The following is a 27776-nucleotide window of genomic DNA, read 5'->3' as shown; positions in this document are numbered from 1 at the left end:
GGCTCAAATTGTGCATTTACTCAAATATTTAGAAATGTTAATGTTAATTTATAACCTGTCCAAAAGTAGAGGAAATATTTACACTCATATATGGAGTATAACTTTCTAGTCCCCCAGATATGTCTGATGCTATCAGCATATTCTGTCTGCTTGTTCTGTGGCAGCTGCCTCCCTGGCAGTTGTCAGACCAGTCAAACAGGTGTGCACAGACAGGTGGCTTGTCAATAATGTTTCTCTGATATAACACCATCAGAGAAACATCACAGGTTCACAGAGAAAGTGCACAACTCGGTTTGGCCGCACAGACTTGATTAAGCTGTTTCTAAATGGTGTTCTGGAAAGGATAACCGAGTGAATTCACAACAGGTTCACTCACCCCAAGTTCAGGGTTTATGTCTTGCTAGGTTAATCACGCTTTCTCAAATAAAACACAGGACTTTTTCAGTAGTTACTACTGAATTTACACAACGATAGACACTTCCTTCAGAAAGAAATTCACCTTTATTGAATGGATATAAACAAGCTGGCCAACACTCAGCAATATTCTGATAGAACACACAATAGCAAACACCAAGGGTGGATTGGGGCTAGGTGTCCCTGAAGACAGCCTCTTTGAATTTAAAAACACCAAACATGACACACAGTACCCATGCTGAATAATATCAGTCAAACTCTCCCCCTCTGTTTCCTCTGATGGAGAGTTTCAGCTCCTCCTTTATATTCACCCACACACAAATACACCCACCCGACCACACACACACCCTCACAAACTCATGCACCGTCGGCTCATTTTTCCAGCTCACGGAACAACACCCCAGAGACATGCAAACTTACTTTCATTGGAAAAAAACGCACAAGCTGTCCACCTATGGGGATACAACAGGAGAGAGGACACCCCACTCTCAAACACATCACACCAGCACAATGCAGATGCATTTATTGTATGAGGACTGATGCACCATGGGAATTGACCCCCACGTTCACACAAGTAATCATTCAGCATGCTGGACACTCACATTAAACTTGGATTGAAATCATTACTGTACAACGCAAAAACATTTACATATACAAATATTACAATTTCAAACGTACATATTCAAATGCTTAAACCATAGAAATAACAAAATAGAAAAACAAATATATAAACCAATTTTCTTTTAAAAAAGTGAAAACAAAAAACATGTTTCTGGCATTGGTCACAGTGTTTTGCTTCAACCAGAGGTTTGCATTTTTGACATCATTAAAGAAAACAAAAAAGCAACTGGCCAAGAAAATCAAACATATACAGGAAGTGTCACAAGTTTCTTTGATATATGTTTTCCTACCCCCAGGCCTTTTGTACGACATGAAGTCTATCATCCCATGGCTAAGAATGTGTAGTTTTATTTTACCGCCCCCATCTTTTTCCACACATGGTGCACTGAGATACCGTACTGTGCATAGAGGCCAAGACAGTATTCCTAAATAGTTGCTCACATTAGTTGGCACATTAAGTTCAAATTATCATGCAACAGCACAATTTTGTGATTTTCTTTCTTCTACCATGTACACTATATAATTATCTTAGGGTAGGAGAATGCCCCTACTTCAAGTATTCAGTGGTAGGACCTGAACAAGGAGGAGAGAGAAAAACATACCTATCCTCCTTAAGTTAAAGTGAAAGGTTTGGACGTTCCTCTGTCTTCTTGCATTGCCTAATTTGCAGACATGCTACTAACTTTAATAACTGACCAACACAGAATCACAAAAAAAGAAAACAAATGACACTACTCAAAGGTGCAACCTGCAGTGCTCTTTGACAGTCACTTTGACAGACATATTCTGAATAACATACATCCACCCAACAGAGAACAAGGGTCTTTCACAGTGAACAGAGAACTCTGGTACGACGGCCACAACACCAGTCAACATGGAAGAGCAAACAACCCTTTGGAAAGGGCTTCAGAGAAGAAGAATTAACAGTCTAATAATCTGCTATTTTATTTATTGTTTTACATGGAATTAAATTTATGGTGTCCTATTCTAAAAACACCCAGACAGACATGGTCCACATAAGACCTCACGACAGCTGAGAGGAACAGCAGAGGGACAACAACAAACAAACAAACAAACAAACACAAAGACGAAGTGAAACAGAAAAAAAAGTAGGCAATGCCTCAGTGACTGAGGTGTTTAAACTTCCACTTTAACAGTATTGGTGACAATCCTCACTCCCCAGTGCACGATTGGGTTCACTGTTCTGCTGGATTTGTCTCATTGCTACTGCTGCATCACAGATTTCTAAACAAATATTGGCAATGACTCCTTGCATTGCAACCCAAGTGATACTGCTTTGTGGACACCAAGAAACAGTGAGTTTTTAGTTAACTTAACCATTAATAAATGTTCTGTGGCAGGACTAAGACACATCCTTCTGGAAGCAGACATTATCAACTAACTCTTTGTTTGGGATGGACATTACATGCTCATGTGACCTCAGTGATATGATGGTACCTGTTAATATCACCAGTACAGCAAGATACTTGTACAAAATGAAGATAAAGAGGAAATCCAATCAAATCCAATTTCTACTCTGCAACCAGCACGATAATATGACATTTGGCCCTATGTATGAGATCAAGAACATCTCAGGGAACAGCAGCTAAGGCCCATGAGCAAAACTCTGACAAGTCTCTGCTGCCAGACCAGGGAACTTTCTCCTAAAAGCCACTTCATGCTCAGAAAGATATCTCTGAGGCTTAATGATAAATAAATAAAACACTCACTCACTCTCTGACAAACACCAGTCTCAACAGAAGGGGGGATTAGAATACTGAGGGCCACACTAAAAACAATAAAAGTTCTGTTCTCATTCTAATTCTTTTTAAAGTCACTATTTTATGAGCACGTAAAGACACATTTTATATATATCTATTTTTATATATATATATATATTTATCTATGTATATTTATATATGTGTACATATAATGTCTTGAGGCACAAGCCACCAAGGTCAAAGGGACACTAAGAAGTCACAGAGATAGGGTTGGGTTCAGTGCAACAGCTCTATGATGAGCTGAACAAAATGAATGGGAGGCCGAGGGACTTGGTCATACTGTTGTGGGGACTGACCCGCACTAGCAACTAAAGGGGCACCAACCCTACAGGCTACAGATTCCCACGCACACACTATCAGAACAGATAGGTCTTCTGAGGAGAGCTGACCCTGAACAATTAAAAACAATTACCCAAATCTAAGGACGTGTCATTCAGCAAGGTGACCTGTGCTGTAGATGAGAAACCAGTAGATGTTTGTAGGAGCTGAAAGCAAACAATCATTCTTTTTGTTTGTTTAGATTCTTTTTATCTATTAGTATACTTCTACTGCCCTGGAATCCTGAAACACTGAAGATCCATGACGAAGGCTGCTTTTATGTTAAAAAAAAAAATTATTTGACCAGAGGGCTGGGCTTGAGAGGCTAAAGCAACAAGCTGACTGAACAAACAGCTCGACTGTTGCCTGCAAGTATGCGGGATCACCTGGTGTTTTAGTTTGTGGTTCAGATTACATTAGATTTGTCATCATGACTGCTGGGGCTGGTGCCTTCATGTGTTGGAGCACCAGTTGAAGCACCATTTGAAATATACCCTGGAAGAGGTGCATAGGTGCAGGATCTTGGAGAGCCACAAGAACACACTCTGAAAAGGAGAATGCTCAAAACTCCCAGAGTCCCAAACTGACCAGTGTGATTCAATACTATTTTGTTTGAGTGGTAAATGTGACACACACACATACACACACAAATAAAACTTTTCTGACTTGTACTCAAAACCTGTACTCAAACTGAAAGCAACAGCACAAACTCCTCTGAAGACTGCATAGAGGTTGACTGCTTCAGAATGCTGAACTGAGGTAATAACATGTACTGTATGGGACAGACCAGAGTGGCCCTTTACTTCTCCCATGCCTGGGAGGCTGTGCTGCTTGTAAGGCCTTACTGATGGGAGGCTTACTGGAGGAAGCCACTAGGGGGCAGAACTGCTCTGATTTCTGCTTCCCTGATATGTAACAAAAAATGTGCAGTGTGGCGAGAGAGTTATAAAGGCAAGGCAAACTAATGTTTCCATGTAAAGTTGGCAGGCTACCGCATTTCACCGAAATGTAAATTACGATATAAACCAAAACTAAAAAAGTAAATGAATGAATACATAAGTAAATCTTGACAACGGAATCGTGAAGAAGGAAGGAGAGGACCAGTGGCAGTGGAACCAGACAAGAACTGTCTGTGGGACATGGATGGGGTCATGTGACTGTGTTAGTGGGGAAATCATTAGCTTGGCAGATCAGAGTCAGTAAGAGGGAGGGAGCCAGGCAGATATGAACAGGATGATAGGCAAATCGAGTGAGCTGGGCAGAACCAGGCAGATGTTGGAAGGGCGCAGGAGCAGCTGGTAGTCTATTGGTTAGCTGACCACTGATACATCATCAACTGGAAGGATAAGACTTTCATGGAGCTGATTGCCGATCCTGCACAATGGTTGTATAGGTGGAAGAAGAAATTCCTTCCACCGGCATAAAATGTCAGGAAGTGATATGTATCCATGTGTCAAGGTCCGCGCTCTAGTCCTGCCCCAGTCTTTAGCCCAATCATCTGTGAACAACACAAGAGCATAAAAGTCGAATGTTAGGAAACTCTGATCATGTGTGACTGAAACAAAGTTGTTGGCTGTAGAGAAACTGCATGCCACAATAATCAGTAAATGTAAACGGCAGTAAACATTTAAATACCCTTTTTCTAGGTACTTGGTTAACTACAACAAAGCTATATGCACATTTTAAGGTAACTTTCCACATGGAGAGTAAATATTTGTCTGAACGTTGTGTGGAAATTATCTTATCTTGTGTTGGCTTCATGTTTAAGAACTTGTTGCACTTTTCAAACCTTATTCTTACAACACTGATATATCAACTTTCTAACTCCCAAAGTATGTATGCTATGTAAGTTTTAGATGTCCAATGCGTATCGTCTTTAACTGGTTTGATTTGATGTCCTCTGTAATTAGTATTGACTTTACCTGCTCAGCCATCAATCTCTTCGCCTGGCCCTCCCAGTCACATGTCTCCACCCCTGCCACTGAACTGAGACAAAATGGCAGCCCACTCCAGCAAAGGCAACAGATTGAAGGTAAGGTCTGGTCAGATGGACAGTGCGTCGTTTCAGCATCATGGCATGCCTGTGCTCCTCCAGTAGTGACTGAATCATCTGTATGGGTTGTGCGTGTATCTAAGTTAGACACAGGGAACTGACAGATAAAGAACTGAACAAACTTCCACATCAAATTTTGTTTGGTATACTAATTGTGTTTGCCTCATGCCGGAGAACCATTTCTCACATGAAGGTTAATTCATGCAAATCACTCACCCCAACAAAACAACATAAGAGCTTTGGTTTTGGAAATGGTTATGCCCAAATGCCTTCCTCATCATCCTGTGGTTGTTAGAGTAGCAGGCCAATGCATAGTTAAGTGGACAGAGCAGGAGTGACGAGAGGGGACAGTAGAAAAAAGCAGGGTTAGACCAGAGATCACAGAGGGAACAAAGGACTTGCAAGCACGAGGATGTCAGAGAGATGAGATCAGAGTCTAATTCAGAGCCCATCATAAAGTGGTTTCCTACTTCTGGTGACAAGATCATCCTGTTGTCCTTCATTCTAATCCCCATAGCTTCCAACCCAACCCACCAGACACACCCTTAGGCTGTTCACGATCTCCTTGGCCTAATTAAGTGACGGCTGGAATGAGAGTATTCTGGCTGAGAAGTCTTGAGGAATCAGGTTAAAAACCTTTGATCAATCATCCAACCCTTCAGCACACAGATCACACTGAACCTTCAGAATGAATCAGAAATGCAGCGTGAAATGCATGCAGAGGAGAGTGAACGCTGCAGTAAAGGAGGAGATACATGGACGTGTACTTTATATACACACACACATTGTGTTTTTAAAATGTGCCAACATATGCTTTAAAAAGTTCCATATTAGCATACAATTAAGTTATACCTATATTCCACTTTTACAAAATCTAAATATACTTGCTGAAACAAGTTACCTTAGTGCAATTTACCACAGTACTCTTTAAAACCATCAGTGTAACTTCACTGACCTTAAACTATGGATGACTATTAATTAAGTAAACAAGGTAAAGGTCAGAAATGTAAAAAGGCAGATGATGTCCACTGGTAGACAGACAGTGAGTTAGCAAGTTAGATTCATGGTAGTCTCACTGGTCCATCCATGATTTTGGCACACATCTGAAGACAATTTGAATACATTTGGGTACTGAATAGCTGTGAGTGCTAACATTGACAAGGCCAGCTTTCCTCCTAAAGCCCACCAAACTTGACAAAACTCATCTTAGCTGTGCTTTGTTTTTAATCTGCACATCTATCCTCCGCAAGGCATCAGGTTGGTTTTGAGTATTTGGAACACCAGACAAGCTAATCCTGCCCACATTTAGGTCAAATTCCCCCATGGTTGCGCCCAGGGTCTATTATAATAGATGTTTCTCTGCAAGAACCACAGCCATGGCAATAAGCCTCCTTATTAGCACAGCCCAGATAGATAATAGAGATGAGAGATTTCAGACAAATGTCACTGACACACAATACAGGTGGAAAATGCACAGGAAAGGAGTATCACTGTGTAGTTAAAGACAGGGGAGAGAGCCTACCTGGTCTTGGGAGGGGCGGTGTCCAGCATGAGGGGGTCCACGAGCCGGACCTCGGTGGTGTGGTGGTGGCTGACGGGGGTGTTGCCCGTGGGGAGGCACACCATGGGGTGGGTGGTGGGGGTGCTGTTGTGGGTGCTGCTGTGGGTGCTGTTGTGGGTGCTGCTGTGGGTGCTGCTGTGGGTGCTGCTGTGGGTGCTGTTGTGGATGCTGCTGTGGGTGCTGCTGGGGGTGCTGCTGTGGGTGCTGTTGTGGATGCTGCTGTGGGTGCTGCTGGGGGTGTGGGTGGCCAGGGTGAGGCGGTTGCTGCTGGGGAGGTGGAGCGTGGGGGTGCTGGGGGTGAGAGGGATGCTGCTGCTGCTGCTGCTGCTGCTGCTGCGGGGGCAGGGAGCCATGTTGGTGCGGCTGCTGGGGGTGGGGCTGCTGGGGGTGGGGCTGTGGGGGGTGGGGCTGCTGTGGGTGGGGCTGCTGGGCCCGGGGGCCATGCTGCTGGTGCTGGGGAGGCGACTGGGTGTGTTGGGGATGCTGTGGATGTTGGGGGTGTTGTGGATGTTGAGGGTGCTGTGGATGTTGAGGATGTTGGGGATGGGTAGGGTACTGGGGCTGTGGCCCCTGAGGGTGCGTGTGCTGGGGTGGGGGCTGAGGGTGTTGGGGGTGTGGGGCGTGGGGATAGGGAGGCTGTGGTGCATGCTGTTGGTGCTGGGGATGGGGGTACCCTTGCTGGGGTTGTGGCTGTGGATGAGGCGGCTGAGGCTGCATGTGGTGTGGAGGATGGGGGTGGTAGGGGTCGTCCTCATAGTTATCAGATATCAGCTTCATTCTGCTCTGGGTCTTAAAACAGAGAAAAGATTAAGTTGTCACTGAGTGCAAAAAGGCATTGCGGAGTCCAGAATCAGTCAGGCTAATTATGTAAGCCATTAGACCCACTTTGTAAGCACCAATAACAACAACACAGGTGGCAACACAGCTATCTTTCTAACTGATACATTTTGTCAAAGTTCTCATATTTTCTTGGGGTTTCTGACCTACATAATTTCACTTTATATCAGGAAAAAAAATGTAATATTGCATATTGTCTAAAGCCACAGTAGGTTAAACAGGTGCAAACGTGGCTAATTAAAATCCTGGGTCCTCAGACATGCTCTTTTACCCTACATAAGTCCAGGACCTGCCCTACATGCGTCCAGGACCTGCCTTCTCCTAGGGAGAAGGGGGATCTAGTACCTGCTGTTTAAGCTGATGCATCAGCTTGTCCTTCTCTCTTTTCAGAGACAGCACCTCATCCTGCGTCTTCTTCTTGTTTGAAGCGGAGAGTTCCAGAAGGGCGATGTTGGCGTCCTTCTCGCTGATGGCTGCCAGCAGAGATTGTTGCCTGCAGGGAAGGAGCACATGTTCTCACAGCAGCTAAAACATGCCCATTTGGACCTCAGCCAGCATCACATGACAACACACAAAGAATCCATGAAAACAAATGTTCAAGATACTGACAGCATACTATGGAGATATGAATCCATTGAGCATTCAGTGTCATGAAAATAGATAAACATGTGTTTGTATCATAACATGTTTTGCATAGAGCCAGTGTCTTCGCTGGAATTAAGAGGAATTTGATCATAACAATTTCCAAATGACTCACTTAGATTGGTTTATCATCTTAAGATGCAGTTTGGTTATCAAAGAGACAATGCAGATGCAAATGCAGTGTGTGACTTAGCATTCTCAAATGTCCATGTCTCATGAACAGAGCGAAGAAAAGAGATGAGAGAAAGAGGTCCTCACTTCATTTCCAGGATCTCCTCAAGGTGTTTGCGGCGTTCCTGCCGCATGTTGGTCAGGTGACCGTCTCGCTCAGTCAGGGACTGCGTGGTGGAAGACAGGCGCTGCTTGGTGGCGTCCAGCTCCTGCCTGGTCTTTTCCAGAACATTCATCAGTTCCTCCATCTTATAAAAAAAAGCGCAGAGATTTGCGAAGCAAAGAGTTCAATGTTCAGATAGATAGTTTACTACAGCTACATTTCCTCTTGATGCAACCCTGTAGGAACTTCAACCACTCTCAAGTAAACTGAATAAGCATATGGCCATGTTTACACCAATCCCAGCGGTGGACTGAAATTTAACAGACTGAGACTAAGCACATCCCTGAAACTAAGCTCAAAAAAGACTGGAGGTTGCCTTATCAAACACTTCTGAGCTGATCTTAATACATGTGCGCAAAAACCTGTTTTATAAACCAGATGGACAATGTGTGACCAGAATGCATTAGCAGTAATTATCACTTCCTGAGAATAACACTGCTAGCTTTGTGTGTTTAACACAAAGAATATAAAACGGACCACGTCTTCATCCCAAAATCTGTGCCACCATCACCATCACACACACACAAAAACAAACACAAACATAACACACACACACACACACACACACACACACACACACACACACACACACACACACACACACACACACACACACACACACACACTCGCACACACACACACACACACACACACACTCGCACACACACACACACACACACACACACACACACACACACACACACACACACACACACACACACACACACACACACACACACACACACACACACACACACACACACACACACACCTTTGGGTTGTCCATGGGGTTGTCCTTCCTTGCATCCTTCTTGTCTCCCAAAGGGCCCAGTTTGATGTTCGGGCCCTTTTTGATTTGGTCCTTGGTTTGCCTTTACCAAGAGCAACAAGAGGACAAGTTGATGTTTGTTCCATTCCACTGCACTTACCACTCACATTAATGTAAGTTTACACTACTTAGCTACATTTCATAGTCGGTACAATCATAAAATATGGAAGTAAAGTGGTATTCACTGTAAAAGTAACACAAACTAGACACATGGTAATCTTTTTTGTTTATTAATAACTTAACTTAATGTTTAGCTTTTACTCTACACTACTGTTCTAACTACTCATGAAAGACATTTACTAATGAGACAAACACAACACAGCACTGACACTATATTTATGACACGCATGAGTCACAAAACCAAAAACACGTGAAGTTGATGAGACTCAAACAGGACTTACAAGAGACAGTCAGAGAAATGCACAAAAACAAGCACAAAAATTAAAAACATGAAGAAACATTTTCACATGATCCAATTCATCAACATCCTACACACAAGATCCCAATGAGACACATGCTTGAATGAGACTCCAGACACTCTGTGAGACATGAGCCTGGCAGTTATGAGACAATTTTGAGCTTGTCTTCATCAGAGGCTCAGGATCACCTGCTCTGAGTAACTCACTCGGACAGCAGGCAGCAGGGGGACAGCAGGGGGGAAATGGAGGAGAGAGAGGGGGGCTTGGGACTGCCAACCGGGCAGGTGAAGGGTGCCCCTGCTGAGCCTCAACTTACCTTGGAGTGAGGCTGCAGGCAGAGAACAGAAACGAGGAAGAGGAGGAAGAGGAAGGGACGGGGCAGGGAGGAGCAGCCGCGGAAACATGAAGAGAAGAGGAGAGTCGAAAACCACAGGAACACACATTAGAGACCACCAACCACATAACCAGGAAAGACAGAGTGGAGAAAACAGTTAATCTCAAATACCCCCACCCCTCCAAATAAGGAATACAAAACCCCCTACCACCACCCCGCTTCAACCCTACTGAGGAACAGCAGCTGGTGCAGGATGCAACTGCTCAACTCAAGAGGACAGCATTGGATCGTTCAACCACTGCCGAGTCTGTGAGGGGCAGGGGTGCCAACATGCAGTACCAGGGACCAGCTGAGCCAGGCCGACTTTGCCAGGGAGCGGGGAAAGCAGGGACACATCTGGGAGCTCAGGGGGCATGGCAACAAGAGGTGTGGGGGGTTGGAGGATGAGGGAATTACAGAGGTCCACAACCAAACAAACGAGGGGAGACATAAGACTCGCTCTTGGTTCTGTAACACATCCAGTTAGGGGGATGGAGCCCTACCTAAGGACCAAACACCTTAATCACTGATCACCTCAGGACCTGATCACCTCAGGTACTGCAGCGTGGACCATGCAGGTTACAGGGGGCGGGGAGCATTGGGAGGTTAACTCTGCAGGCCAGGGGGAGTAGGAGCATGGCACACATGGAGCAACCAGGCATTTTGGTGGAGGTGGTAGGAGATTGGGGGTTGAAGAGAGGGAAGGAGAAAACTGAAAGAGACAGTTAAGGAGAGCAGGGGAAATGGCTAGAGCCAAATGTGGGGCGTCATTGGTGGGTGGACAGGTGGATCATGGGAGTAATGGGGGATAAGAGCAGATGAGCAGGTGGAATGGGAGGAGCTGACGCCATGACGTCAGAATGAGGGCTCTGCCCTAAAGACAGAGGTCCTATGCAAGACAAAAGCTTACATCAAGCATTACAAAACTAAACAAACACACAAAGAAAGAAAAGAACAATGTACACTGAGAATAAACTGTGTATACGTGTGCGTGTCTGTATCTCTGAGTGTACCTGCATGGGTTTGTGAGATAGTGAGTGTGTTTATGTGAACAGATGAGAACAAAGGTATGAAAATTATGTCTGTGAAAACACACCAAAACAGTCCCCTACACCAGTGCGATGTTTGCGACAGAACATAACCATAAATTGACCACCTCAATAATTTCACTGAGATTCACTGTGATCTAGTTTATGAGCATGGTATTCCTTGACCTTGGTGTGCTTTCACAATGGCACAATATACAGACCAGTGATGAGGGTCAGAGATGACAACATCTTGAAGGTTTTGATTTGAAAATATTAGGAATGTACCTCTCACATGTCTGTACAGCTCTTTCATATCCTGTATTTAAACAATACATGATGTTACTAGTATTACAGTAAAGACTGACAGATCAAGATGGATTCCTCATTTTCAAATGCCCGACTTGATATAAATGCATAAAAAAACTGGAAAACAGGATGCATGCCCACTCTTTACAGACACATGCACACACATGCTCACCAAAAGGCTCATGATTTCAATTCATGAACCCACATCGTCATCGCCTACTACCCCTTCTGGGGCTTAGGCCGCAGACAAGAGTTCTCCATGCATCCCGGTGAACACACACATGCATCCCCATGAACACACATCAACAAAATGACATGCGCTTACACATACACAGCACGGGAACAAACACACACATTTGAACAGATCTGTATGTGAAGGTCCTTGTGTTTCAAGAAAAAGCTAAACAAGAATTCAAGTGAGCATTGTTTAAAGCTAGCCCAGCCACATAAAGATCTGTGGGGTCAGAAAGAAGCAGACGACAGACAGTTTGGCAGACACAGTAGACACTTTTCCGAACGACACACAACTGAAAGGCAGAAACACAAGACAGCCGAATTGTGCCAGGGCAGAGCACTCACTTTCCCAGGAAATCCCACACCATGCCCCCAATCTGCTGGGGGGCAGCGGACACAGAGGGGGTCGGGTCAGGGGGGGCTCTGCCACCGGGACGAGGGGAGGGACGAGAGGCAGGGTTGGGGCCGAGGCCGAGGCCGGGGCCAGGGCCGGGGCCAGGGCCAGGGCCAGGGCGAGGGCCAGGGCCAGGGCCAGAGCCAGAGGCGGAGACAGGAAGATGGGCATGGGTATGGGCATGGGCATGGGAATGGGTATGGGCGGGATTTGCAGGGCTGTAGAAGGGGATGGGATATAGGGAGACCGATGAAGAAAAAATAGGATGATAAACAGTTTGAGGAAGAGAGAGAGAGAGTGAGATAGAGAGGTTGAGTATGTGTAGGGGTGGACAGGAGAAGAAGGAAAGTAGAGAGTGAGATATAGGGGAAGAAAATGATGGCGATAATAAAAGTGACAAAAGTGACGACGTATGAGGAAGGAAGGAAGAAAGGGGTTTGAGAGAGTGAAATTATGGTTGAGTTTCCATGAAAGAAGGGAGCCAACGGGAAATAAGAGAGGAGGAAAAAGGGGCCAAGAGAAATGGACAGCAAGAGAAGTAAGAAAGGAAAAAGAGAGAAGAGAAAAAGTGGGCACAATGGCATAGAAAAACAAAAATATACACTGTTATTCAAGAGAACCACCAACTGTCACAACATGGGAATGATAAACAAAGAGAGACGCAATGGCAGTCTATCAGGGCTAGGGGCACTCTCTTTTCTCATGGGGGGCAGGTTTAATGTCTTGCATACTGCTGTGCAATCAATGAATTTAAGAGTTTAACCATCATTAAAAAATAAGATGAGTTTAAAGTGGCTAGCTGTCCACACTTCAAAAAAATCACTAGGTTTGTCCACCCCTTACGGTCGCAGAAGTAACCAAAGTTTAGTTTGGCTTAAGTATGTAGCATACAAAAATTTAACAACACTGATTCATGTTAAAGAGGACCTATTTTGCTTTTCAGTTTTTTTCCCCTTTCCTTACTGGGTTATATAGCATTTCCGGCATGTAAACAGTCTGCAAAATGACAAAGCCCAAAGTACAGGCCAGGGGGAGTAACTCTCTCCAACAGAAAACACTTTTCTTAGCAGCCTGAAACGCCTCGTTGTAATTCCAGCTGGGCAATTTGGGAGGGAGGCTTAAAGACACAGGAGCTCTAACAGAGTGTTTCAGACAGAGTGAATAGACAAGTATGAGACAAATAATGTGTTTTTGGAGCATTAAAACATGTAAATCTATTCTCAACTCTCAAATTTCAAGCATAATCCTCTTTAAAAATTGTATTGATTAGCTTTTGAACTAGCTGACAGGCTAGCCAATAACGTGAATCAACGAGCTTGCTAGCAACTAAAGGATAGTCAAACTTGCTCTCTGTTTTTATTACAATCACTCACAATTGCCCCATGAGGTACAAACACGTATATTCCGAGAGGACAGGCCACAGCTAGCTGGTTAGCTGGCTAATTTTAGTAGATATGTTGGTCATTGAGCACATTTCTATTTCTGACATTATTTCAGAAAGTTCTTATTAATATTTTAAACTTAAATTACTACATATATCTCATTTAAAGACTTAAAATTTTAAAAAGACTTACTTTTCCTTTTTGAAAAGTAATTGGCTAAATACTAGGCTCAACCAGTACAGTCGGTATTTGTCTGATATAGTTGGAATCTTCATAGGGCTGTTGTGTTATGGACTATATTAAACACAAAGCCTGTTCCTATTCTAAGATTAGATTAGATTAGATTCAACTTTATTGTCATTGCACAGAGGACAAGTACTGAGACAACGAAATGCAGTAATAAGACTATATTAAACTCAAGGCCTGTTTCTATTCTAATACATACATCAATGACAAACCTCAATAGTACTGGCTGGCATTAATTACTGCATTTCATTTAATTTTTGTTTTGTTTTATATTCATGTGTGAGTGAGATATGCATATTGGATATGGATGAATGCTGCTGAGATTGGTTTTGATTGTAAGAATGCCCAAATCAAGAACATAAAACCCAGTGTCAGTATCAGCTAGTATTATGGTGAAAATATTTGTAGATGGACATTGTTCGATCAGGCCTGGTTACCACCTTCAGGGTACGGCAGAGTACAGGGCCTATGGTACAGGGCCTACGGCATACTAACATAAAAGCAATATTATTTCAGTGAATGATTTGCTGTGTGGGCAGGGGCGGACTGGGACAAAAAAATCGGCCCGGGCATTTTGAACCAGACCGGCCCACTAAATTCGATAACACACCTTTTCAGTCTTTTTGGTCTCTCGAATGTCTACACCAACCAGGCTTATAGCTAGCAGGGCGTCTGCCCTATAGTCTACTAAAAAATAAGAAGAAACGGGACGCCCTACTTTTAGGCAGGACGGCCTAAAGACGCCCTATTTTTCTCCCGTTTTACCTGTTAACTTCGCTGAATGTGATCAAAATTCACCGTTTCAGTCGCTTCAGTGCTTAGCGAAGTCTAGAATCATACATGACCTGCCAATTAGAAGATAGCATTGCTGTATTCCCGCTACAACAACGTTACATCATGATTCCAACGAAACATTGACTCACAGGCTCGCAGAAGCTCCAGAAGACAGCTGTCTCACAGCACGTCACTGGACCTACTACTTTATGAGTTCCCTTTTCTAGAAGGGAGTCTATTTCCTCCTGTAGGAAACGCGATTGATGAGGTGGCATTAACGTTTGAACAACGCCCCTGAACTTCGGGGGGGAAACTGGAGCGTATAACGGGCTATCATAATTCGGTATCTGGACAAATTGGCATATTTTCGGAATACCAGGGTTTGGGAATACTGGGCTTTCGGAGCAATTGACATGGCCCCGCGCACCACTCAAACACACAACATAGAGTGTAGGCTGAGGGCTAGCAACAGCTACAGACTTGTCATGTATTTACAATGCAAACAAACTTGGCCATAGAACATATGGTCCTATGTCAAACATATTTTAGAGACGTTTTAATTCATGATCAGTAAGCTTACCGTAGGTCGTTGTATCGTATCTCCCTGGCTGTAGCACTGTCATCCACGGGAGCTGATGATGGCCCTGCCGTGGCAAACATTTAGCTAAAGGTAGAAGGTGTTTGCTGATATGATTGGACGAGCCCCTAGTCACTCAAGAAGACAGCCAATGGGCCGCAGACTAGCGTGCGCGTGTCAAGCATGTCAAGGCCATGGGCCACGCTGAGTTTATTTACCGTCCTAATGCATTATGTAGGCAGGTCCAAATCGAAAGGGGTTTGTGTTGGGTCAGCCCAGGGGATGTGATTGGGCCAGCCCAGTGTCAGTAGGGCCGCTGATGAACTGCTTTCGTGGGCCAGCCGGTCAGACCATTATATGGGGAAAAAATTGAAAATAAAAATTGGGACTATCGGCCCATATTGCACCTCGGCCCACCGGGCAAACGCCCGGTATGCCCGACGGCCAGTCCGTCCCTGTGTGTGGGGGATGGTCTTGAGGGGTGTACATCATGGCTTACCCCTTCATAAACAAGCAGGCAACTAACACACGTTGTAAAACCATTGTATGTTAGATAACTCTTTGGGCTACCAAGTTTCTGTCACATCAACCATTAGAGTTATGTAATTTAACTCTCTGTCCTCTGTTAACAGATAGGCTAAGCTTGCATGAAACCAAGACTATGTCTGTTCCATCCAGAAAGGCTAACGTTAGCTACTTTCTCTTAAACTAACATTACCTACTGTTTGTGATAGGTGGCTATGGCTTAAACACTGACTGAATATATGTCTTCATCCAGTATACTGCATTAAAACACATTTTACGACACGCACGCGTTGTAAGTCCGTGCTCGTGTTGAGCATCACGCATGAGTTTTGACAATGGTGGTATTAATTTTTTCAGTGGTGTAGTGGTCCCTGGAGAAATGGGTATACTCTTAATTTTGCAATTTTTTAAAGCAGCCCATACAGCACAGGATAACGCCCTGTTTTGAGAAGTGGGTATCCGCAATGCTGACTGAAAAATAAGTGGGTGTACTCTGTATACATGTGTATACCCTGGACTACACCACTGCATATAATGCAACTCTAACATAACCAAAACATTGTTGCATCCTTGTCTGGAGTTGGACCATAATGTATCTGTTCGACTTTATTGAAATCTCAGCTAATTGTGGATGGGTTTAATTTGGTGAACATTGGCCATTGTAATGTCACCATGTTTCATACAAACTCTTCTAGGACTCAGGACCGGCTATGGCTGGTACAAAGTCATGGGACAACAGGACTAACATTACAAAAGAGATCCGTGACTCAAGCGCACTGACTGCTGTTTTTCCTAGTTCATGTTGCTGACCACACAAACAAAACAAGGGAACAGCTAAAGCATTTTTAGCCAGCTGATAGATTTTTCATGTTGAATTAAAACTCTGTGCAGTCACAGGCTAAGGATCATAAAAAGGTCAGGTGTGCTGCCCATGTCAGGCTGACAGAACCCAACATGACAGCAGAACCACAAAGCACTGACAAACTACTCCACCCTCCCAACGCACAAACCATAAAACATTAAGTACAGAGTTTAACGGAGCTCACACACATTATGCAGTCATCTGTTATTAAAGAACACAGCTCACGGTGTGATGCTGCCAAAAGAACTTCCCTTACCCATCTCAGATGATTGAAAAAAATGAAAACAACTTTACCACCTGGTAGATCTTCATCATCTGTTTCATCATCAACACCATCCTCAGCAGTGTTAATATCACTATTATCATCATCCTTATTTCCAACATGATTATTAAAATCACTGTTAACATTTCAGTATCACCATAATTATCAACATAAACATTACCATTATGCTGCATGTGCATTTTCCAATTCTGAAAAGCCAGCACACATTTAAAATGACCGCTTCTGGTATCTCTACTGCTGAATGTTTGGTTAAGTTATAGTAAAAGCAGGCTGGTTGACTAAGACATTAAAAGGTTTCATCTCTCAGTTTCATCAACACAGCAGTAGGGACCACTTATAAAAATAACTTGTTGGCAGATTATCTGTGAAATAAATCAGACTCCACCTAGTGATCCTAATGCTATTTGCATGAACAAATCAAGACAACCAATCAGAGTCAGGAGGAGTGTCTGACAAAATGTCTGACAAAATGTCAGTCACTGCACCTGTCACTCAGTCAAGCTCAATCTGTTCAGTGAGCAGCTTATGTTACGGTGACTGTTATTATTGCAGTCAAACTAACATGTTTGTTGCTTGTTTGCAATGCTAAAGCTGCTGGTTAGTGTTGTTTTATTTGAAAGATGTTGAAAATTCCTTTGTGAAGAGCCCAGGCAGTCGTATCAGTTTGGTGTTTGTCCGGACATGTGCATGTGCCTGTGGTTTGCTGCTAATTTAGCACTATACATGACAGTTTCTGTTACTAAACACACATCTTAGTATCTGTTCTTTTACCAAATAGATATTGCTATACATATAATGTATACACGGCAGCCTCCTCTACTGGGAGGGGCTTTGGAGGCAGGGCTGGAGGTAGGAGGAGGGGCTTGGAAGTTGCACTCATTCAAATGCTCAAGCTATGGAATGTTACAGTAACCTGATTTTTTCACAGATTATCTGCTTTTGTACTCATGCCAGGACACATTGAAAGTTTAAGCAAATAAAACAAAAGTAATTTTTATATGGCTTCCCTACATCAGCTTAAATTTCCCATGAAGAATTTAATTGAATGGTGTACCTTTCAAGTTCAGCTATCTTCTTGTCCTTGTCGTTCTTCTCAGTCTCCACCTCCCGAAGGATCTCCAACAGTCTCTCCACCTCCGCCTGGGATTTCCCAGACTCCTCCTTGTAGAACACCACCTCCTTCTCCAGGAGCTTTACCCGATCCACGAACTCCACGGGATTGCTACGGGAACCCTGCTGCTCCACGCTATGAGCCTTCTGCAAGGCAGCATCATGGCTCTGTTACAGGGGCTGAACATCTCAGAAGGATGGAAATAGGACATACTACAAATAGGCCTACTTTATCACATAGAAAAGTGTGCAGCACTAGAGTGTACCATTCTGGTTTTAGGCTAAATCTTTCCGAAAAATTGCCCCAAAGCGATTATGAGGTTCTTGTCTGATATGAGGTTCTTGTCTGAATTGATATTTAGTAAAGTTTTTGTATGTTCTATGCACAGATAGTCTATAGCTCACTTAAACAAGATCAACTACATACAGAATGTTAAACTTCTGTGCACTGTAATCACTGTTATCACATGCAGGCAAGCTCATAGCATGCCAGCATCTGTTACATATCCTCAACATTTTAGTGAACCGACAAGTTGGGCTTTCTTTTAAATTTGCCATCAGTAAAACACATACAAGTAAAGCTCCAATAAAAACACCAAAGCGACAGCAAAGAACATGACTACACAACACCACAGCCTAGACAAATATAGATGCAGCCTAGACAATAATATAGAGGATGAAAACCATTGAAAAAGAAACAACAGAAACATTAAGACACTCCACACCATCACTGCTACAGGCACACAGCACATCTACACAGTTTCAGCAGTGAACAACGCTCTCAATCTGGTTCCTGTAGAAATTCTGCCAAATTAAACAATTGTAGTAAAAAAGCAAAAAGCGTCCTAGAGTCAAAATATTAGTAGCAAACACAGCGGCAGTAAAGCATGCAGAAAGAACACCATGCACAACTAACACTCAGTGAATCATCTGTACAGTCTTGTGCAGTACTTTTAATTTGAGACAGTGGAACGTTTTTCTTTTTTGTGTGATTGTCTGGACAGTAGGTCTGATAAATATGGAACTAATGACATATTTGAAGCATGAGGATGAGGGATCCAATTCCCCTAAAACCAGCTTGATGAACATTAAGGTTCTCAACAGTAGTCCAGAGCCAGCTAATACCCAAGTACACTACTACTCCATATAAACAACATTGATTGTGTGTTTGTGTTGCCCTGTGTTTTATCATGATTTAAAAATAAGGAAGTGAAAACATAGTTCACAAACTGCCATGGTTTGCTAAAACATCACAGCAATGAGTTTTGAGAGACCATGATGGTCTTTTCCCATATAAATCACTGCATATCACTACATTGTGTGGATACATAACTTTCACACAAGCAAGATGATAGCAAAAGGTGGGGCAATTACGCTAACAATAATCATGCAATAATCATGTGTGAAACAAATCATAGCCAAGATTATAGGAAAGATGCTAATGCTACATGGTGTGTGTGTGTGTGTGTAAACAGTCTGGTAGGGTGGGGCGGCCTTTAGCAGCATCAGTGTATGCATGCGTTTCAGAGGACGGTGCAATACACAGTAATGTGAGCCTTCCCCAAACAACAGGGCACAGAAATAATCCTAACATGGTGTCCTCATGCTTTCAATATGTGCTGCAGAGTTCTATGAAGGCACTTACAGGGTTGCTCATCTGACTGAACAGCTGCTCTGCTTGCTACATCGCAGAGGCAAGGAGGGAGGGGGGATCATTATGAGTGGGGAGCGTGAGGGGAAGGAATAAGGGAAGATCCAGTAAGACAGGGTTAGCACTGTTGTTAGCATTCAGCTATCAAATGTGGCAAGCTCATTTCAGCACACATTTTGCAATCCAGGCAAACAGGAAAATCCCAAAGATAATCAGTTAAGAGGTATAATTCAGGAAATATGGGGGTAAAGGTGAGATGACGCACTCTGCAGTGGTGTATCTTTGAGCAGTTTGCTATTTGTAATGTACAAAATCCATCTGTGAAACAGTGAAGGTCCAATGCTGCATGACTCTCAGGTAGGTCTCTGGGTCATTACAGCCTGCTCATTATTACAATTGAGGATATAAATTGCAAAATAATTTTCACTCACTTTGGCTAATATGCTGCTTCCTGAATAATTACTACTTTTGTTTGGCTGAGAATTGCTTTGCCTACATCCTCTGAAATCTGTCAGGTAAATTACCATAATTTATCCACCAATTGGGTGTAAAGCCATTTTGCAATAACATTCCTCATTTGCAAACACACAGTTTAACAGCCACTGCATATAGCTTGTGTAACCCATAGAGAAGTATGACCAATGAGGCAGCCAAGAAATCCAGTGGGGAAAGGTAACTCTGGTTCCATGGAGCATCCTCACAACGGCGCTAACATGTTACAGGAGGTGTAACTATTTGGAGACAGGGCTGATGAAAATAAGCGAACATGCATGTTAGTAAAAGCCTTTTCCCATCTAAGGTAGATTCCAGATCTTTTCAAACCCTGTGCCTTTGAAAAGCTCAATATAAATCTTATACTACACCTATAATGTGATCGTTAACATTAACATGTAAACATGAAAAACACACACACACACACACACACTTCAGCTACAAATTTAAGGAGGACATACCTTCTGCAACTGTGTCTCCAACTTACTGCACTCTTCTTTCTTTTGCTCAATGGCAATCTCCAAGGATTTCAGTTTGGAGTCTTTCTTTAGACCCGAGGAGGCCAGTGAGGAGGCATGCTCCTTCAAGTCAATCAGATTGGACTGAAGCAGAAACAGAGTCAACCATCACAATTACAGCATGACTATATCCCCGCCACACTAACACAACATACACACAACCCTACCAAACATTTTGCCAGCTAAGGCTGAAACGTTTGAACAAACTGAAAAAGAAGCAGAGCACCATCTCACCTCTTTGTCAGTAAGCTCCAGCTGCAGAGTGCCAACCCTCTCCTTTAGGTCCTTGTTCTCTTTTTTGTAGGCCTCCACCTCCTCCAGTCTCTCCCGGTCCTCCCTCTCTCTCTGATCCTTCAGTCGCTCAATAATCCGCTCCTGGGGGAAAGAGACAGACTGTTAATATTGTATGAATTGCACTTGACATTCATATCTGGTCATCTCTTTAGAGTAGAGAGGTTCTGTTGTAACTGCTCTATATCTGTCAAAGTCAACCAATCAATACAGTGGAACCCCCGTATCTGCTGATTCGGTAACCACGGTTTCCGTTATCCACAGTTAACAGCGGCCTGAAAATATTGAGTGGAAAAATCCAAAAATAAACAGTTAATACGTTTTAAAATCGGTGCTATTCTGAGTAGCAGAGTAGTAGCCTTTCCACACAATAATATTACAGTATTCATTCATTTTGTTATTAGTTATTGTTGCAGATGTCTTAATAATACTTTAGCATAGGTACAGTATGTATGTACATGAAAGTTAAATATGGTGTTTGCTACTATCTGGTGGGTTCGGCTATCCACGGTAAGTCTTGGAACACATCCTTCACAGATACAGGGGCCTTACTGTACTGTTATCTATTGAAGCTATCGCTATTAGCCATAGCTATATAACACTACATGAAAAATATTCCCATAAATACATTTCAAAGCAACTTTTACATCACATTTTCACACCTATTCAACATGAGTACTCGTGGAAAAGAAAAACAGAGAATCTAACCCTGAGAATCACTTTGTTAGTTGGAAGAAAGCAACTGAAGTGTGGCATAATTTGCCCCGGTCTGTAGCATCTGTGCTAATGCATAAATCTCACTTATTTTCCTCTACTTATTCCCTCACTCATATGCTTAAACATTTTTTTCCCCAATAGTGCTAATGTTGCACCTTTTCGGACAGCGCTTCCTCCAGGGTGGCCAGAGCCGTGTCTGTGTTACTTGAGTCTGTCTGCAGAGACTTCACTCGGTCCTTTAGGTTCCCCAGCTGCTTGTCCTTATCCCGCAACTGCTCCTGGAGATTCTCAATCTGTGTGTGTGTGTGTGTGTGTGTGTGTGTGTGTGTGTGTGTGTGTATGTGTGTGTGTGTGTGTGTGTGTGTGTGTGTGTGTGTGTGTGTGAGAGTGTGAGCGTGTGCGTACATGACAGAGGGGAGAGACAAAGAGAAACGACATCAGTGGTGAAGAAACCAAGGCGACATCATAACAGCAAAGACTAAAATAACTCCACTGAATTTTGAGAGAGCTTTAAAGATGAACTGATGCATCTTATCTGTCCATTTTGGGCTGGAGAATAATCCGGAAATTACAGATAGCAAGAGGTCAAGGTTCAAATGGCTGAATAATGTTAGGATATTGTTGTCATTGGTCCCATTTATTTTAAGTGATGAAACAACATGAAAAAAGGTTTACTGAGTAAGAAGTGTAGAGAGGTGACAGAAGGGTGAGACAGAGGTGAAAAGACCTCTGGCTCTTTATATAGAAAAAGCTCTATCAAGTGAAGCGTAAAGTCCAAGTGCTTCTCCACATCACGTGCCACATCTCATCTCAGCTGCCTCACTGTCCCCCTTCACCTCTGAGGAGCCCACTGCTCCCTGTCAGTCACCATCCGCTTGCTTAAACCCACTGTAAAATGCTGTGCAGATAAAGGTGGCTGCATGAATTTATTACTTCCCTCCTCAACTCAGTGTGGCCTTAAATGCGATATACCAGAGGGGAAAGATAAACACATTATAATGGCGGGACAGCTGTGTGGCCCTCTCCTCCCTCACTAGTTTGTTTTCAGCCCATCACGTCTCTCCGCTTCTCAAAGGAGGCCTCACCTTCTTCTGGAGGACGTGGATCTTCCTCTCCTTCACCTCCAGCATGTCCTTCATGTCTCGGATCTCCCCCGCCAGCGTGCCCTTCTCCTCCGTCAGGTCCTGCAGCTGCTTGGTCTTCTTGTTCAGGAAGGACTCCTTCTCCTCCAGACGCAGCCTCAGGGCATCCACCTGCGGGGCAGAACAGATTTACATTCTGCAGCCCTCTAGGTCACGTCCTTCATCACTTATGCCTCCTGTTTTCTGCAACCGAAGCACATCTGAATCCAGGTTGCATTTTTACTTTCGAAACCTGCTTTTTACACACAGTATGAACTCAAGCCCTCCTGAGAATCAAACCCTAAGGATCACTAGTCACTGTATCAATGCCATGCTCCACAAGTGTCAGGCAGAAGACAGCTAACAAGGAAGTCTGTAAAGCCTAAAAATCCTAAAAATTTGTTTCCTAAAAATCGTATCTCCTGAATGAATACTGTTTTATCGTTTTGGTTGGCAAACCACTTGCCTTGTCACTTTTATTAACTGAGCAATAGTGCCAAGCTTGTTTGAAAAACCGGCGTAATTACAAACATTTATAATACTTTGATGTTTGCTTTGTTCTGTACTACTTAATCCGGAAAGTAAATGGCTTTACACTAAACCATCGTAACCCCAGTCAGTGAGCCACAGTGTGAAGTGAGAGGAGACCTCAGTCTGGAGGATGGCAGCGCGTTGCTCCTTGGCAGTGAGGGACTCTTTGAGGACTTCGATGTGCTGCTTGCAGTCAGAGTTCTGGTTGTTCAGAGTCTCCAGCTTGGTCTGTAAGGCCAGGAGCTCTGACTCCTTCTTTGAGAGCTCCTGCTTCAGCTGGTCAATCTGCAGAATAGTGGGGGCACAGAATAAAACACATGCATCACAACATGTACATGCTTGTGTGTTTCGTAGTATTTGCAACAAGGATGTAATTTGTATGCATCTGTGTGTATGTGCATGTGTGTGTGTGTGCATGTGTGCATGCATGTAAGCGAGGGAGTGTGTCTAGTGTGTACTTCATCTATCAGTGCATGCGTTATAGACGATGGCAGCCAGAGCACTCCCTTTCTGTGTGGTGGTGGGGCCAGCTGAGCTGAGCCGTGGAGCTGATGCTCTCCACTGGCCCCCTGCATTCATCATCTATTATACATCCCCTTTATCTATGATTGATGAAAGAGCCGCTAAAAATAACACAACAATCCTCACCGATGCCTTGCAGATGCTGCCTGTTAACAGCACCGCTACTTACTGTACACTCATAGGGACACAAACACACACACACACACACACACACACACACACACACACAGAGGTACATACACATATTAATCGCCCACCCTCTCTTAAGTGCACACCAAAACACATACAAAGATATGCATACAAGCATACACACACACACACACACACACACACACTCACACTCACACACACACACACACACACACACACACACACACACACAACCATACACACACACACAAACACACACAGACATTTATCTCCCACCCTCTCTTAAGTGCAAACCCAAACACATACAGAGATATGCATACAAGCATCCACGCACATACAAACACACACTCACGCATAAACACATACACACATGCAAACACCAATCACTTCCTAGATATATCAAAATCAATCAACTCTCTCTAACAGAAGCAAACACAACATTGTCGTGACACAAAGTAAAAGTGTCTGAATTACAGCTGAAGAGAGAACTAGACAACTCCAAGTGTAGAATGCGTATAGCTGTAAGTCACGATACCATTCTAGTACGCTATAAACCCCACAACCGGACACACCAGGATACATGAGATACAAGAGCTTTGGCTATGCTGAGTAAAAATTTGCCTTTCTGCGGGCAAACAAACTGTGCTGTATGCTCACTCATAAACTGCACTATGTCAAAATCCAAGAGCTCTAAACTGCCAGTAGGTCACCTTAAACAAAAGTTGAGATTAAGTTGTGCCTTTATTGTTGTTTAGTGGTACTTATAAGAACCAGAGGTGAACCTTCCTTATCTACAACAGCATGCCCGCTTCTGTGTTGAACCCTCATGTCTACAGCATGCCCTCTTCTGTGTTGACAAACACAGGCACATGTTGCTCTGGCATGCCAGCACGGTAGCTGCCGACTCATGTGCTTGCTAATAAATGCAAATCTCACGCAAGCGTTGACAATATCATAGCTTAGCAATTCAGACTTCAATTTCAACATGCACAATATCTGAAGTGATACTGCTGCTGGGGCTTTCCCTAGTGGTTCTGAAACCATGCTATCGGTATGTATGAGTGTCGGAGAGTTGTGGCGTGCCAGTAGTACCTTGCTCTTCATGAACTTGGAGTGGTTCTTGTACACCTCCATCTGCTTGATCTCTTCCTCACGGTCTTCTGTGTTCAGTAAGCCGTTGGTCTTCAGCATCTGGATCTCGTCCTCTAGGTCGCGAATGTTACGCTCCAGGGACGCGATTTTGCTGTCCTGCACGCAGCCAAACGAGAGCACAGAAAAGCAACCATTTCTAATTGCCCGACACAAGCAAAACACTCCTGAGATGGTGGGCGAGCAGAATTCAAATAATCTTATATAAGACACCTGCGAGAGAGAGACAGGAGTACACACAGAGAGAGCGAGAGAGGAAAGAGAGAGAGAGAGACGAGGCAAAGCATTTTAAGTAGTGAAGAGGAGTTTCATCTTGCAGAAGAGATGGGTGAACAAAAGAGAGAGAAAGAGTATGAGTGAGAGTGAGAGAAGCTGCAGCATTTTATGGTGAAAACAAAACAAAATCCCCTCTTTTCTCAGCTCGAAAGGATTAGTACGCTAATCACCATTTGGAAGAATTGCGCACACATCCAGCCCCGGCACCAGAGATCAACCACGGCAAAGCAGAGGAAGAGGGAAGAGGGGAAGGAAAAAAAACACAAACAAAGTGAACGCAATGCTTCCCTCTGCTCTATGGACTGCAACTGTGAGAGCAGTGTTGGCTTCACAGTTTTTTTAAATAAATAATAGCACGTCTTTAAGATTAGCCATGCTCCATCTCCCATTCCTGCAGAGCCCAGAGAAAAAGAACCTCCCCTTCTCTTTCTTCCACTCTCCGTCTATCTTGCTTTCTCTCCATGTATCTGTTCATGAACTTCAGGGACAAGCCCAGCAACTATCAGGGGCTCTGATGGAAAAAAGGCAGACCACTACAGAAGAGGGAATGACTCAGGGGGAACACTAAGAGGGAGCTAGAGGGGGGGAGAGTGAGAGAGAAAACTGCAAAAAAGAGCCACTGCAGTCCTACACATGTTTGTGTTCCTCTATGTGCCTCTGGATCCAGTTCAAATACACTGAAAAAAGTATTTGCAATGCAATGTCAATAAAACTATTAATTCCGTAATACCTGCCATTAAGACTGTATACTTACAGCAATGCTATCCTCATCTACTTAGACAGAAGGATTGTCATTTCATAACTTGCAGCTATAAGAATATGCTTACATATTTTGAATTTAACCGCAGCAGTAACTCTTAGCAATTCGATTTTTTTTTACATAAAACACATATGACGTGCTATGACAGAGGAAAGAGGAAGAGTGACAGGACTGTCTCCTCCTGTACCTGAGTAACCTTTGCAACACAAGTAGCTTTCTTTCTAGATGTCTTTCTAGATGTCTCTAAACTCTCTTTTTCTGCTCTCCTCTTCTCTTCCCCGACTCGTCTTCTCTACCCCGAATGTCGCTCTACCTCTCTTGCACACACAGACAAACAACCTGCTCCTAGGGTATTCCCATGGCAGCACTAGCTCCCTGCTCACAAAGTGTAACGAGTAGTGAGTACACCGGAACATCGCCATGTTTATGGATGGAGGAGAGGATGAGAGAAAAGTTTGGTTTGCTGCAGTCAGGGGGACCACAGATAGATTAGTAGTGAAGCTGGAGCTGAATATCTCTCTTTCTTGATATCCATTTATTTATTTCTTCAGAGTAAACATTCAGACAAATGATCAGCAGCAGACGTTAGATCAACAAGACTGTTGAGTGCCCCCTGGGTCACGTGCTTACAGCAAGGGACTTTGGGTATTACACAGCAGCACCAATCACACAAGACTAGCGGGTGCTTGTGTGCATATGTATGTGTGCTTGCGTGCACCCATAAGTGAGTGTTTGTGTGTGTCTATGAAAAAAGACCAATAGAGAGCAGGAGAGAGAGAGAGAGAGAGAGAGAGAAGAAGAAGAAGAAGAAGAAGAAGAAGAAGGGAGGACAAGGGAGCGGGGGATGAGGTAATATCTTATTTTTAGACAGCAATGTAAGTGCTCTGCAGCCTCTGAGCCTGATTCCCCTCAGAACCTCAGAGGAGCGCCATAGCTGCTGGCTAATGAGGGTCTATCTGGCCACTGGGTTCACACTGCTTTACTTGCTGCTCACATTTTTAGCTTCAAATGACTTGAGTAAATAGTCTTTAGTTTGTTGTTGTTAATATGGTGCTCAAATGTTAACCCTTTTATTTCTAAACAAAAGCCTAAGTCATTGACTATCCTGGATAAAACCTAAATCAGTTTTTCTGATATCTTTTTCTGATAGCGCCACCATATCTTATGTAATTCTTCAGCAATTGTCACAGCATTAAGGCTGAGGTCTCACCTTCATCTCAATAATGGTCTGTAGGGCTTTTGTTTTGCTTGGGTCCTGGTGAAGCTGGTTCCTCCGATGCAGCTCCTGCAAGTTGAGATGTAACCACAGATTATTCTCAGTGTCTCATCGTTGCCTTAGTTACTATCATCTCCAGACCCCTCTATTACACTGATGAGACTCTTGGAATTATCTCCAATTTTCAAAAGCAAATAATTGGGAATTATTTAATAATTTAAGGATTCATTTCAACTCTTATATTATGTCAATTGGCTCTCTACATATCCCAATGTATAACAGCAATGTGTGTGTGTGTGTGTGTGTGTGTGTGTGTGTGTGTGTGTGTGTGTGTGTGTGTGTGTGCGTGTGCGTGTGCGTGTGTGTGTGTGTGTGTGTGTGTGCGTGTGCGTGTGCGTGTGCCTCTTGTAGGGCTGTGTCACTTTGGCCCCTTTCCACACTGTTTGTAGCACTGATATAGTAACTCAATAGAGGAGGCT

The 27776-nt window shown here is 43.6% G+C and overlaps 1 protein-coding gene across 1 annotated transcript in view; it reads right to left on the bottom strand.

Moving 5' to 3' along the window:
- Window positions 1-5442: 5442 nt before the first annotated feature.
- Window positions 5443-27776, bottom strand: part of erc2 (ELKS/RAB6-interacting/CAST family member 2) — a gene marked incomplete at both ends in the record, with an annotated part of 35695 nt that continues 13361 nt past the window's right edge. The window contains 15 exons of the mRNA XM_080846092.1: window positions 5443-5469; window positions 6710-7537; window positions 7931-8078; window positions 8486-8646; window positions 9334-9433; window positions 10126-10137; window positions 12096-12185; window positions 17848-18050; window positions 20508-20648; window positions 20799-20939; window positions 21728-21865; window positions 22658-22825; window positions 23342-23509; window positions 24989-25144; window positions 27292-27366. Coding sequence (XP_080702218.1) covers window positions 5443-5469; window positions 6710-7537; window positions 7931-8078; window positions 8486-8646; window positions 9334-9433; window positions 10126-10137; window positions 12096-12185; window positions 17848-18050; window positions 20508-20648; window positions 20799-20939; window positions 21728-21865; window positions 22658-22825; window positions 23342-23509; window positions 24989-25144; window positions 27292-27366 — 2556 coding nt within the window. The remainder of the gene's footprint in view (window positions 5470-6709; window positions 7538-7930; window positions 8079-8485; window positions 8647-9333; window positions 9434-10125; window positions 10138-12095; window positions 12186-17847; window positions 18051-20507; window positions 20649-20798; window positions 20940-21727; window positions 21866-22657; window positions 22826-23341; window positions 23510-24988; window positions 25145-27291; window positions 27367-27776) is intronic.

This window comes from Sprattus sprattus, assembly GCF_963457725.1.
Source record: "Sprattus sprattus genome assembly, chromosome: 10".
Classification (NCBI taxonomy): Eukaryota; Metazoa; Chordata; class Actinopteri; order Clupeiformes; family Clupeidae; genus Sprattus; species Sprattus sprattus.
Note: the sequence above shows the minus strand (reverse complement) of the source record. Positions and strands in the feature narration are given on the sequence as shown.